The sequence below is a fragment of the Lycium ferocissimum genome, chromosome 5 (genome assembly GCF_029784015.1).
Source record: "Lycium ferocissimum isolate CSIRO_LF1 chromosome 5, AGI_CSIRO_Lferr_CH_V1, whole genome shotgun sequence".
Classification (NCBI taxonomy): Eukaryota; Viridiplantae; Streptophyta; class Magnoliopsida; order Solanales; family Solanaceae; genus Lycium; species Lycium ferocissimum.
The window spans coordinates 3,255,458-3,267,649 of NC_081346.1; the positions used below are offsets into that span (position 1 = coordinate 3,255,458).

Here is a 12,192-nt window from a genome sequence, read left to right on the forward strand (position 1 = left end):
CTTCGAAACAAAATTTATTATTAAATGTCTGAGTAAGCAAAGCTCTCTTGTTAACATAATATTAACTACAAAACCCTGAAAGTATCCACCAAATAAGTAGTAACTTAAGGCCACTAACGGAAAACTAGGAAAGACACTACGGCCCGGCCGTCTATTTAGAAGAGAAAAACTTCACATAATAAGATAACAGCTGCGACCGCTTCTGGGCCTTTTTTACCATTATTTTCATCACCATTTGAAGAAACCAATCATCATTTTCCATTTCCTTAAGTTAAAAGAAAAACCAAGCCACAAGTACCTGAGATTTAAGAAACAAGGCAGAACTTATTTCTCAATTTTAAAAGAGACATACATACACTAAGCATGAAGACAAGAGTACAACAACGGTACCACATATTTAAACAAATAATTGCCACCCGTCAAGCTGCAGTGTATCCCCGAAAGTGAAGCAGCATGAGCAGGCGTTTGTCATGCAAACCTGGGATCAAAAGTCCAAAAGGAGAAGAGAATGCAATGGACATAGGTCAGAAAAAATGACACACACAAGCTGGATGAATCAGTAGTAGATACCCGCAATACAGACAATTTAGAGCTAGATAATGAAACCATAAGATATATTATGCTAGATCACGGAACCATTAGGTAAATTCCTTCGAGTCCAAAATTGCCCCTTGACAGGCCAGTAAGAGTGCCTTTTCTTTCGCTTTCTTCTTTTCTGTTCCCTTCAGATTTTAGGAAGGTGGGGAGGGGCAATTGCCAAAGTAACTAAAAAAACATAAGGATTATGTTTGGTGGAAATTCCAAAATGCTGAATCATTTCACAAGAAAATATGATATTAAAGTCGTGAGCAAAATCATTACCTAAAATACATCACAACACATGAGAGCCCTAGATACTCCAAATCAACATTCGGAGAACATAGGGTCTGGGAGAAGGCCTGCAGAACCAAGAGTTTTACTCAGAGATTTGCAACGGTCAACCACAGATGAAAATTTTAACTGTAAACTAAAGAAGAAAAAATTTCAACAAAGTTGACCTTAATCTGCTTATTCAAACAGAGCTTCAATCTACAAACTAGCTCACTGATCGAACTTCATCTCTGTATATCTGCAAAAAACAATAAATGAACTCAAAATTCACAAAGGTTAACTAAACCAATAATACATGTACTTAAGCAAAAGGGGAAGGTTGGAAACTCTCATTTCAGAACAGGAATATAAGCTTACCTGCGAGGATTCTTCTGACGCTGGCCCAAGTCATCATTTGAGAGCTCTGAGAGAGGAAATGGGGCATACAAGATCAGTGACGCAGTTTTGCAGCAGCAGAGAAAACTAAGTAAAAATTAGAACATGCACATATCTCACCTGGTCTCTGTTGGGGCATGCTCTCATTATTTGGTTTACTGGTATTATTCTCTTTGCTGCAGAGAGAAGTGACTGTTAAGTGTCTTTTCCGCTTATTACAAGTATTAAAGAAAATGCCTGCTACATATATAGCCGCAATATTTACAGAATCAAGAAATCATTTTCTCACAATCTGTAATAACAAATGATGTTTATAGGTGAGAAAAATGGCAAAATCACAAACCAGTAACTGTCAGTCAGCGCATACAGACAACTGCACAAGCAGAACTCTCACCAAGAGAGTGTTCCTCAGACTAAAATTTCAATAACTATCCATAAACAGCCCAAACAATAAAATGGATCTGTCAAAACTTTTGGTTACAATTGTACAGGCTTTGCCATTTGTTTTCTCGAGTTACGCAAACTGGTCAAGCTTTTCCACAAGAGAAAAACATGGGTCACACTTGTCTAGACACTCAAGTCATGAGTTCCCACAACATGAGTAAGTCATCACAGAACAAAAGATAGTGGCATCTCTATTAAGCAAGAGTAAACGAAAACGAGTGAAAGAAGTGTGGAACAAGTACGACACCGACATGCCAGCACAAAGGAAAATACTAATGAACTGGATATACTGAAATGGAGGCGAGAATACTGACCTTGGAGCAGCAGTGAGAGAAGATAGTTGCCCGGATGGGCGAGCATGATAAGCACCATCGACAGAAATATATGGCGAACAGTATGCTGCACCTAATGCTCCAGCAGCCCCAGCTAAAACTGGCAACCTGACAGTTGAAAACCAAAATCATTTGAAATACTACCCAATATAGGCAAACCAGTTTATCAATATTTATGATTATATGACAGAACTAATCTATATACAACGATTCAGAAGGAAAATATGGTCCCACTCCATAGACATCCACAGCTGGGTTTATCGAGGGGAAATGCCTAAGCAATAAAATCCCCCCATACAGTTCATGGAAATTACATTAGTTTTGAACTGGTTACCACATTGCCATAAAATCTTACCATGTCATCTCAGAATTTCCCAAACCAAGTTGAGGCTGACCAACATATCCAGGAAAGGCCATGCCAACAGCAGGAATGCCACCACGGTGCTGGCCACCAAATTGCATGACTGCAAATTTCATAAGAAAGAAATACTAAGTGTCACTGCAGAAAGATGATTTTCATTTAGGAAGATGCACCACAATAAATTACCATAATCTACTAATTACACAGACGAACATTCTTCATAAGTAACATGGTCCATAAATCTATAGCATAATTTCTAGAAAGGAAATCCTAGCCACTAAAAACAAATTGAGTGAAAGAGTACCGAACGACATCCTATTGAACCATCCCAAGGGGCCCAGATGTTTTATAAAGAATTTTTCAAGATGAGGTGGCTAATTATAAAAGGTCTACCTGGCAAAAAGGCTGGTGTTGCAGCAAAGTTCTGATCACCCCTACCCATGCTTCCAGGTGCACCCATAACCTGAGCTCCACCGTAGAGAACTGATCCCTTTCCAGTGCTCTGAAAAGTGCCTTTTCCTTTTGCAACCAGAGCATTCTTTGACTTACTTGTATCGGAAGAAGATTCAAACTCTCCAGCTTCAGGGATAGATTGTCCAGTTTTCGGAGGAGATGAACCTTGAGATCTAGTACCAGATCGCTGAGCAAACTGGTGACCAGTAGCTTGGAAAGAAGGTTGCCCTCGACCTAGAACAGGATTTCTCTGAGTAGACGGGAGATTTGTTGGCTGAGAAACTCTGTTGAATTGATTATTTATTACAGGAGATTGGTAATTCACATTTGGCATTGGATTAAATCCTCTTCCTTGGCCTCTCAATGGCTGCGACTGAGTAGGACTTATTGTCGAGGAACCAGGAGCCAACTGCAAACCGGGTGAAACCTTCGAAGCTACTGCAGTAATAGGATCAGCAATATTAAGTTTGTCAAGGCTAATTGAATCACTGGCTTTCTTCCCTCGCAACACTGAAGTTGATTGTGCGGTAGCAGAACTATCTCCTAAGACAGAAGGCTGAACACTGTGGCTACTTGCCCCAGTTTGCAGTTCCCTCTTGTGTGTCATAGTGGTCTCTTTAGCGGAGGAACTAGAGGGGTAAAATGGAGGAGAAGCAGAATTCAAGCTTGACACAAACCCTTGCTTAGCAGCTGTCACTGCATCATTTTCTACATTTGATACAGGAGCAGATGGTTTGGCTGTGCTATGATATGAATGTTTCTCAACTGACAGACCAGATCTGAAAGATACAACTTGATGAACATCAAGAACCATTGGTGATGAAGAAAAGGAGAAAATTAACTGAATTGATACTCACTGTTTGTTCGGTGGAGCGGGTGCATCAATGTTGTCCTTAAATGAGGGTCGATACCTTCTTGGACCCCGACCTCTCATACCTTTTGAAGCATTATTCTGAATCTTCAGGCTGTTATTGTTGTCCCGATTGCTGTCATTGACATATGCTTTCGGTCTTCGTCCTCGGACAGTTCCACGTTCAGGCCCTCGCCCTCTACCTCGGCCTCGATAACGACCCCTTGAACCCCTCCTACCCTAAAGATTCGATAGAATAATATTAATACAGCAAAACAAATCACGCAAAAGGCGAGGAAAAAAAGATGAGCAACAACAAAAAATCACATGGCTAAAAGCATTCACCTCTTCATAATGCCTCTCCTCCACACTCAACTCTTCGAATTTGTCATGTCCCCATTTCCGATCATCTTTGGATTCCCATAACTTCCTTCCACCAAAAGTCCGCCTAGCAAAACAATTATACAACAATATCAAAATATGGTCATCATCTAAAGGAAGTTTTTTTTTTTTTCTTTTTTTGAAACTATATATAGAAGAGTGTTTGTAGCAACATGTCATAGTTGTGCATTTAAGAGAGTAAGACAACAGTGTGGCCCATAAAGTGGTACGTACAAGCAACTTGAAAAGCAGTTTATGTTGTTCAGCAGAATACCAGATCTGTACTCAAAACCAATACACTTAGGAAGGGATCAAAAAAAGCATGACAACTCTGACATCCTCTTACTGTTTGATCAAATTTTCAACCATGAGGGAAGGAAAAAATACAGACTGAACTCATATGTGAGTGATCACGGCATACCAGCATCCAATCCCTTCCGACAAATACTTTCGAGATTCATGCTTTGCAACAGCATCCCTTAGGAAAAGCATTCAACTTTAAGAAACTTAGTTATGATCCCAACTTTCAATACACTTATAATTCCGATTCATTAGAAAGTTGTCTTCAAAGTTAATGAGGAAAAGCACGATCTCTAAAAAATAACGTTAATGCTTATGTAGAAACATAGGTGTTTACAAACATGAAATTATATATCTCTTCTGCTGTTCTGCACTTAGAGAACAGAAACATGTTGTATAGTGATGTTTCCGCACAAGCCAAGCATCCACATAAGGAGGTTGCAATACAGCTAAAACTAAAGAAAAAGTTGCTCAACAAATGCAAGACAAAATTAAAGCAGAGGAAGCCTGATCTGGGTTTTTATTCTCAGGTCAAGGGTCTAACACTATCTAAATAGAGTGGAGAGATATTGGAAGGTAAGGTATATTCAAATTTATTCCTAGTCCTCAACCACACCTGATTATTTTGGTGTCCTACATATAAAGCACAGGCGATAATAATAAATTATTCAGAATATCATTCACTTAGGGAACAGCTATATACTTGGATGCAGGTACGTCTCCTACGTTAGTGTAAATATCCAGAATGGGTACATTTAATTTTCTGTTAATTTTTAGAGTAATTGAAGATTCCACACAAAGCATCCCTCCCCGTATCACACCTGTTTGATATGGGTACGTCGAGGTAAAGTAGGGATTCAAATTGGGATGTTCCAATGAAACAATAACACAAAAATTATCAGGCAAGGGTCAGACAAAATATCACAAGTTTTGACTTAAAAAGTAGTGTCACAGGAGACATGATAGCTTGACTAAGTAGTGTCACAGGAGACATGATAGCTTGACTAAGGAAAATATTATTCTAAGGAGGATGTTCATATGGTGGAAAGAATGCTCTGCATGTGGGAATAAAACCAAGAAGTGCATGGGACTGAATATTATTTCTCTAAAGAGCGATGCCCTAGATTCATATATGGAAATTGGTTGCACGGAAAGCAACACAGAGAAATTTCAACCATCGGAACAATGGACATCAAGGAAGTTATGGGTGACATCAAATGAGGGTGAGTTGTGAGATATTGCAAATTAATGGCGCAGATAGACCAGCGATGCAAAGAAGATAGTGAACAACTGAAGTAGAAACTCTATAAGACAAATAGAGGGAAACCAACAAGCAAGTAATGGAAACTACCAAGGTCGAGAGGGTCTAAATTCAACTTCTTGGAATGGTGCACACTCGCTCTATGCAGGTTATGCATTCCCATTTTTATTCTCTTCTAAAACTGTTATCCATTTACAAACAGAAAGAAAAAAAGGTCTTCATTGATTACTAATCAGGATGACAGTCCCTTATCCGGAAATAATCAGGACAGAACTGCCATAGTGAACTCATAGATGCAAAATGTAAAATCTCTCATGCTAACACCTATATAAGCAAATGACTTCCCTTTTCTCCCATCATTTTCACCTGTGTAGCACCTTTTCACTAAATCAGGTACTCTAAAATAGATGCTCGGTACACCATGGTTCCAGTTCATACAGCTTTTCAAAATTAGGAGAGCTTTTGGTGCACCAATGAGATTCCTATTAGTATAGATAACTGGGTGTCTTATCGTAAAGAGCCAGATGATGCTTTATACTTCTGTGTACGGGATTTTAAGAAAACGATCAGGATTAGATATTCTGTCAGTGTCACAGGGTTAAGCTGCTTTGTTATGGTTCTGTTTGATCAGTACAATACAACTAGTTTTGTTTGATCTGCTACCTACAAGCCAGGCATGCATCATCGGCTACATGCTAGCCGAAATCTTAAGCCAGAAACAACCATCATTTTTTTATAACTCATCCAATATCTTATATACAGGATCTTACATACAGGATAAAGTAGCTACTGCATAATTAGCATAAAACAATGGAATCTTTTTCTAGATAGGTGATAAAATAATAAAATGTTGAAGCACCAATCTAATACACTCAAATACTTCAAACCCTATTTACTACTCCCTCTAATCCATTATGTGGCATTACTTCTGTTTCAGTTTTTCAAGAAAAGAATCAAACTTTTATATTTTATTTTATTTTTGAAATGCAGATGTCTACGATAAGTTTTAGGAGCTAACTCAACTGTCATTTTAGCTGCTTTGCAGACTTAATTTTTAAGAGCGTAACCTAGCTAGGATATCCTCAAAACCCCTCCATGATCCATATAGCTTTAAATTATGAAAACAACCTGCTGAGTATAAAAGATATCTGCCAAAACACATTGCTATTCACATATGGAGTGCAACACAACTTACTCTATGAATTCAGATACCATTAAACAGTTCCATATTTACTACTCCCTCTAAAGTCTAATCCATTATGTGGTCTTATTTCATTTTTAGTTTGTTCGAGAAAAGAATCAAACTTTTCTATTTTATTTAAAATGCAGATGTCTACAATACGTTTTAGGAGTTAACTCCACCATCACTACTAATTGCTTTGCAGACGAAGTTTTTAAGAGTTTAGCCTCTCTAGGATATCCTCAAAACCTCTCCATTGTCCATATATCAAGAATATCTGCTGAAACACATTGCTAAAAACATGTAGGATGCAAAACAAATTACTCTAACAATTCAGATACCAATGAACTATCTGTTAGCATAAAGTATGACCAGTACCTGTTTCTCCCACCACCAGCATTGTCTCGAAACCTATCATCGTGCATATAAAACGCTCCAGCAGTAGGCACAGCATAAGGTTCATTCTGTTTCTTCTCCTCCTCACCCTGCACATTATTCTCATTGCCATCACCAATCCCTTTTCCTTCTTCTCCCGCAACTACTGCCTCAACCTCCTTAACAATTTCCTCAGGAACATCACCACTAATTCCACCTACTTCCTCCTCCTCCTCATAAGCTTCATCGTCCTCCACATACTCTTCGTCGTCGTATTCTTCTTCTTCCTCCTCATCTTCATCGTAATTGGCAGCAGCACCTTGTCCCTCCGATTCGCCATCGGATTCAATCTTCTCTCTACTTTCTCTCTCCTCCACGTCCTCATCATCGCTAGCTTCTTTCCTACGCATCTTCAACGACAACTTCGCTTCTTCCGGATCGCTTTCGTACTCTACTTCTGCTTCTCCAACACTCGCCATTCTTCAACTCTAAATCAAAAAAACGAAAAATTTCACGCCAAAAACATAAAAGAACGAATTTTTCCAAAAATAAACAAAAATTTCGATAATCTAGAAGGAATAGATGAAAAGTTGAGGTTTTTGGAATGTAATCTGGATTTTGGTAGGGTTAATCTCCTAAAAACATAAAAGAAGGGAACTTTTTTGAACAATAACCAAAAAATTCAATAATCTATAACGAATAGATGAAAGATTGAGGTTTTTGGAATGTGATGTGAATTTTGGTAGATGTCGGGAAATTGAAAACCCTAGAATTTTAGATTGGAATTGGATTAGTTCTTGTTGTACTACCAACCCCTAGCAAGCGATTATTTTGTGGATATTTTTATTTTACATGTCTTTCCTCATACGGTCTCTGTGTCGTCAGCATTTTTATAAAAAAGGAATATACATTCGATTTGGGTCGGTGGTCAATGCTCATTTGCCCTTGGGTTTCTATTTTCCTTCTCTATCTTTATTTAATGTAAATATTATTTAGTAGATTTTAAGGAAATTGAAAACCCTAGATTTTTAGATTAGAATAACTAATTAGTTAATTATATGTATTTTACCAACCAACTTAAAGCATAAACTCATCTCGTTTTGTGGATGTTTTATTTTTATGTCTTTCCTCATACGAGTCTTTGTTTTTACATGAATCTTATTCAATATTTTGGTTTTATAATAATGATGTTGTGTTTCAAAGTTTGCGACTAAGACATGGTTATTTTTATTGTTATATACAATTATGTTCTGTTTATATATCGGAAATTCAATATTGAATAATCGAGAAATTAATGTTTGAATTGAGATTGAAAGTCAGGTGATTTAATTTTCGTTTTCCAAACCTTTTTGCTTTTAAAGATAGGAAAAAATACGTATAGTAAGTAATTGTTTATTTATATTATAAACATATTTTTCTTTCTCTTCATCATTTGATGACGAGGAAATTGATTAGCTATCGAAAAAAAAAAAAACTATCATTACAAGAAATAAACATTAGGTAAATAAATAAGTAATACTACTTAATCATACTTAATGCTAAGTAGCATTAAGAACGAATAAGTAGCATTGATTAGAATTAAGGAGGAGGAGGAGAACCATCAGAAGGAGAAGAGAAGCAGCTAGGATAAAAAGAGCAAGAAGATCTTCAAAAGATAAAATAACATTAAGTAGAAATAAGCAACGTTACCCTATGCCACTATGCATTGGGCGTCGTCTTAGTCGCCAGGCGTGTAGAAGAAGGAGGAGAAGGAAAAGGACATTGCTTGGAAATTTGAAATGTATCATCAAAAAATCATTTTAAACCAAAATATCCAACAAAAAAAATGTTACCACTAATAAAAATTAAATCACATCATTAACCGTAATTGGATGATTAATGAAAAAAACATATTGGTTAATGTATAATAATTTGAAAGATGATTACCCATTTTCCAAAACATCCATATTACATTTTCACTCCTTTTTATTCGTTGTTTAGATGTATCTTAATCATGTTTGCAAAAACTTCAATATTTACAAAAAGACATTCTTCCTATATTTATGACAAGAAAATATGACCAATGACAAAGATGAAAAGAAAACAAAAAGGAGGAAGAAAATCTTATTAGCCCTTATTTACATTTATTTTATTTTTAAATTAAAATGAAGAACAATTTAGGTTGAAACTATAAACAATAAGAAATAAATGAAATAAATATATAAAATATAGAATATTTAGAAATGAAGAAAAATGGTTGAGAAATGATGAAGAAGAAAGGGAGAGCTAGAGTTTAAACCGCCCTTAATTGAATTTTTTTTTTAAATAATGAGTCAGCAAAATATAGTCGTTATCTATGAACGTGCTTCTTGGATAAAAAAATTGATAAAATTTTGCTTCAGTCGCCACCTTAGAGGCGAGAACAGGTCAAATATTTAGTCTATTTCTTATTTATATTGAATACATTAACGTTATTTATTTAATCATTTTGCTAATTGTATAGTGATAGTTTAGGTGTGTTTTGCTCACTTTGGATAATTCCAGACGAGATCCCGTTCGAAACACAAAAAAAGGTTATAAAAATTAAATAAATATTTTGACCCTTACTCTTTTTAAAAAGAAGAAAAGACATCATTATTGAGTCTCACAGAAACCCGCTTTAGAATTTAACTTACCCACGGGTATTTATTTATCTAAAAAATGAAATAATTTTAACATTATTTAAATATCACTTTAAATAATCAAATATATATATTAAATATTGACCTTAAGATAAAACAAATTTTAATAAAAGCTATACGTTACCACATAAGTGCCACCTCAACGACACATCATTAACACGGTCTTTTCTCTTTCTCTTCCTCCTCCCTAAAATTAAAATATTCTCTCTCTCTCTTTTTTTTTTTTTTTTCTTCGTATTTCTTCTTCCATCAACAACAATGGCTACCTTTCTTCTTCCATCAATAACCATGAAACTCCCAAAATCCTGAAATCTCTCTTACATGAAGGAACAAACCTAGATCAGATAAAATTATCAATTGGAAAAAATGGAGGTTTTGTTCGGAATTTTTTTTCCAACCATCATCCACCCTATTAGGCTGCATATGTTTCAATTTTTCTCTTTTCTATTTGTATACATAAGTAATAGCCACATAGGATACCATATTTATTAGGAGTGTCAAATGAGAGGGTTGAGCTGAAATTACCCAATCAAAATAGACTAAAGTTATAAATGGGTGCGATAACGATATTTGTGTTAAAATTATTTTTTAAAACGTAACAATTAATGCAATTAAATAGGTTGAGTCATAATGCCTCGCATCGCCCGCGAGATCAATTTTTTGAAGGATCTATTTTCGTGAAAAATATTTTTTAGAAATACATTTTTTGCGAATTTTTCAAAAATATTTTTGAGGAAAGCATTTTCCGTGGTAAAGCAAAACTTTTTTGGTGAAAAATATTTCCCTTCATATCAAACACACTACAAACTTATAAGATACATGAAACCATCTAATATAGCAAAAGTGTATACATTAAAAAAAAATAGACATAAGCTCATCAATAAACTCAAATTTAAGTAAATCTAAAAAACGAGCTAGAATTGAACTAGTATTAGGCTAAATTGGAGATCACTTTAAAATGACCTATGTTGGGTTGAGCTAAAATGCGATTTGGTTATATTGAAACTATAAGCAATTAGAAAATAAAATTTTTAAGCGGGTTGGACTACATAATCACCTTTTATTACCCCGTGGCCAAATTTGACAAAATCCACACATATTTATAACACCAATAATCATTATTTTAGTATTTGATTTCAGGAAAAAAAAATCAACATTAAAAATAAAAGAACTTGAAATTAAAAAAAAATGGAGTCATTGTTCTGTTTTTGGCATCATTGATGCAATTGATTCTCGCTTTAATTTGGAATTCACTTTGGAAGCCACCACTCGTGGAGAGAGTTGAAAGCTTGAAGAATCATGGGGAAAAACTCCATTAAAGAAGCTTGAAGCTCGAGCTAATATTCTTCAGATCTGAAAAATGATTTGTTGCTACTATTTTAGAGCTCCTTTTATAGTAGCTGTGGATTGATTTAGAGCTAAAGACGACGAGAAAAGACATGGAGAGGTTGTGGGGTGGAGGAAACGGGTGTAGTGGTGGTGAAAACATGAAGCGAAAGAGGGAAGAAGAAGAGCAAAGAAAAGTGGAGAAATAAAAAAAGAAAAAAGAAATGTTCAATATCAAGTGTATTCAATTGTATAATGACGAATTAGAAAATGACATCTGTGATCAAGTTAGTCAGTTTTAAAACTAAATTACTTTTTATTCCAAATGAAAGATAAATTATATTAACTAATTAATAATTTGTAGGGAATATGTGAATTATGTAGTATTATATCTTGTGAATAATTAATATAAATTGCATGTTGAATGAGATTAGAGGGGTACAATAAATGGCAAAGACTTTTAAGTTAATTACTTTTGAATTATGTGATAGTAAAGACTTGTTAAGTTAATTAGCGGGAATCGAAATTCAAAGCAAAGAATATTTGTTTAGAACCGTATTTTGAATATGATATATTTTTAGTTGATAAAAAACACAACTACGATAATAATTAAACTAAAAGAGTTCGTCGATCACATATTTTCCTACAATGGTCATTTTTTTTGACCTTGAAAAGAAGAATTTTAACTATTTTTTTAAGATAATCCTTTTCTATTTAACATATATATTCATTTTAATATTATATAGATTAACAATTCATAATCATTTACAATTGTTTGATTTTTACATGAATTTTATTTAATATTTTGGTTTTATAATGATGATGTGTTTCAAAGTTTGAGACTAAGACATGATTATTTTTATTGTTATATACAATTATGTTGTGTTTATACATCTGAAACAAAGTGTTAATAATGAATAATCATTAAATTAATGTTTGAATTGAGATTGAAAATTAAATGATTTAATATTCCAAATAATCTCCAAAATAATAATTCATTAACCATTCATAAATGATAGGACAA

General features: G+C 34.7%; 1 protein-coding gene across 1 annotated transcript; it reads right to left on the reverse strand.

Moving 5' to 3' along the window:
• LOC132055461 (protein MLN51 homolog) lies at positions 1–7,737 on the reverse strand. Its single transcript, XM_059447301.1, has 12 exons — positions 7,186–7,737; positions 4,031–4,133; positions 3,693–3,925; positions 2,776–3,614; positions 2,377–2,485; positions 2,004–2,129; positions 1,366–1,421; positions 1,228–1,273; positions 1,038–1,108; positions 862–938; positions 391–478; positions 1–298 (listed from the first exon to the last, which is right to left on the reverse strand). Exons 1-9 carry the CDS (start codon positions 7,659–7,661, stop codon positions 1,081–1,083), a joined length of 2,016 nt encoding a protein of 671 aa, XP_059303284.1. The 5' UTR covers positions 7,662–7,737; the 3' UTR covers positions 1–298; positions 391–478; positions 862–938; positions 1,038–1,080.
• Between the last annotated feature and the right edge of the window lie 4,455 nt (positions 7,738–12,192).

What these genes read in the sequence shown, in the direction of transcription:
- LOC132055461 (XM_059447301.1), bottom strand. Translation starts at nt 7,661, where the DNA reads ATGGCGAGTGTTGGAGAAGCAGAAGTAGAGTACGAAAGCGATCCGGAA. An exon ending in AACACCAGCCTTTTTGCCAG is followed by an intron (nt 2,486 to 2,775) that starts GTAGACCTTTTA and finishes TGAAATTTGCAG; the next exon opens with TCATGCAATTTGGTGGCCAG. An exon ending in CGTCAGAAGAATCCTCGCAG is followed by an intron (nt 1,109 to 1,227) that starts GTAAGCTTATAT and finishes TGTTTTTTGCAG; the next exon opens with ATATACAGAGATGAAGTTCG.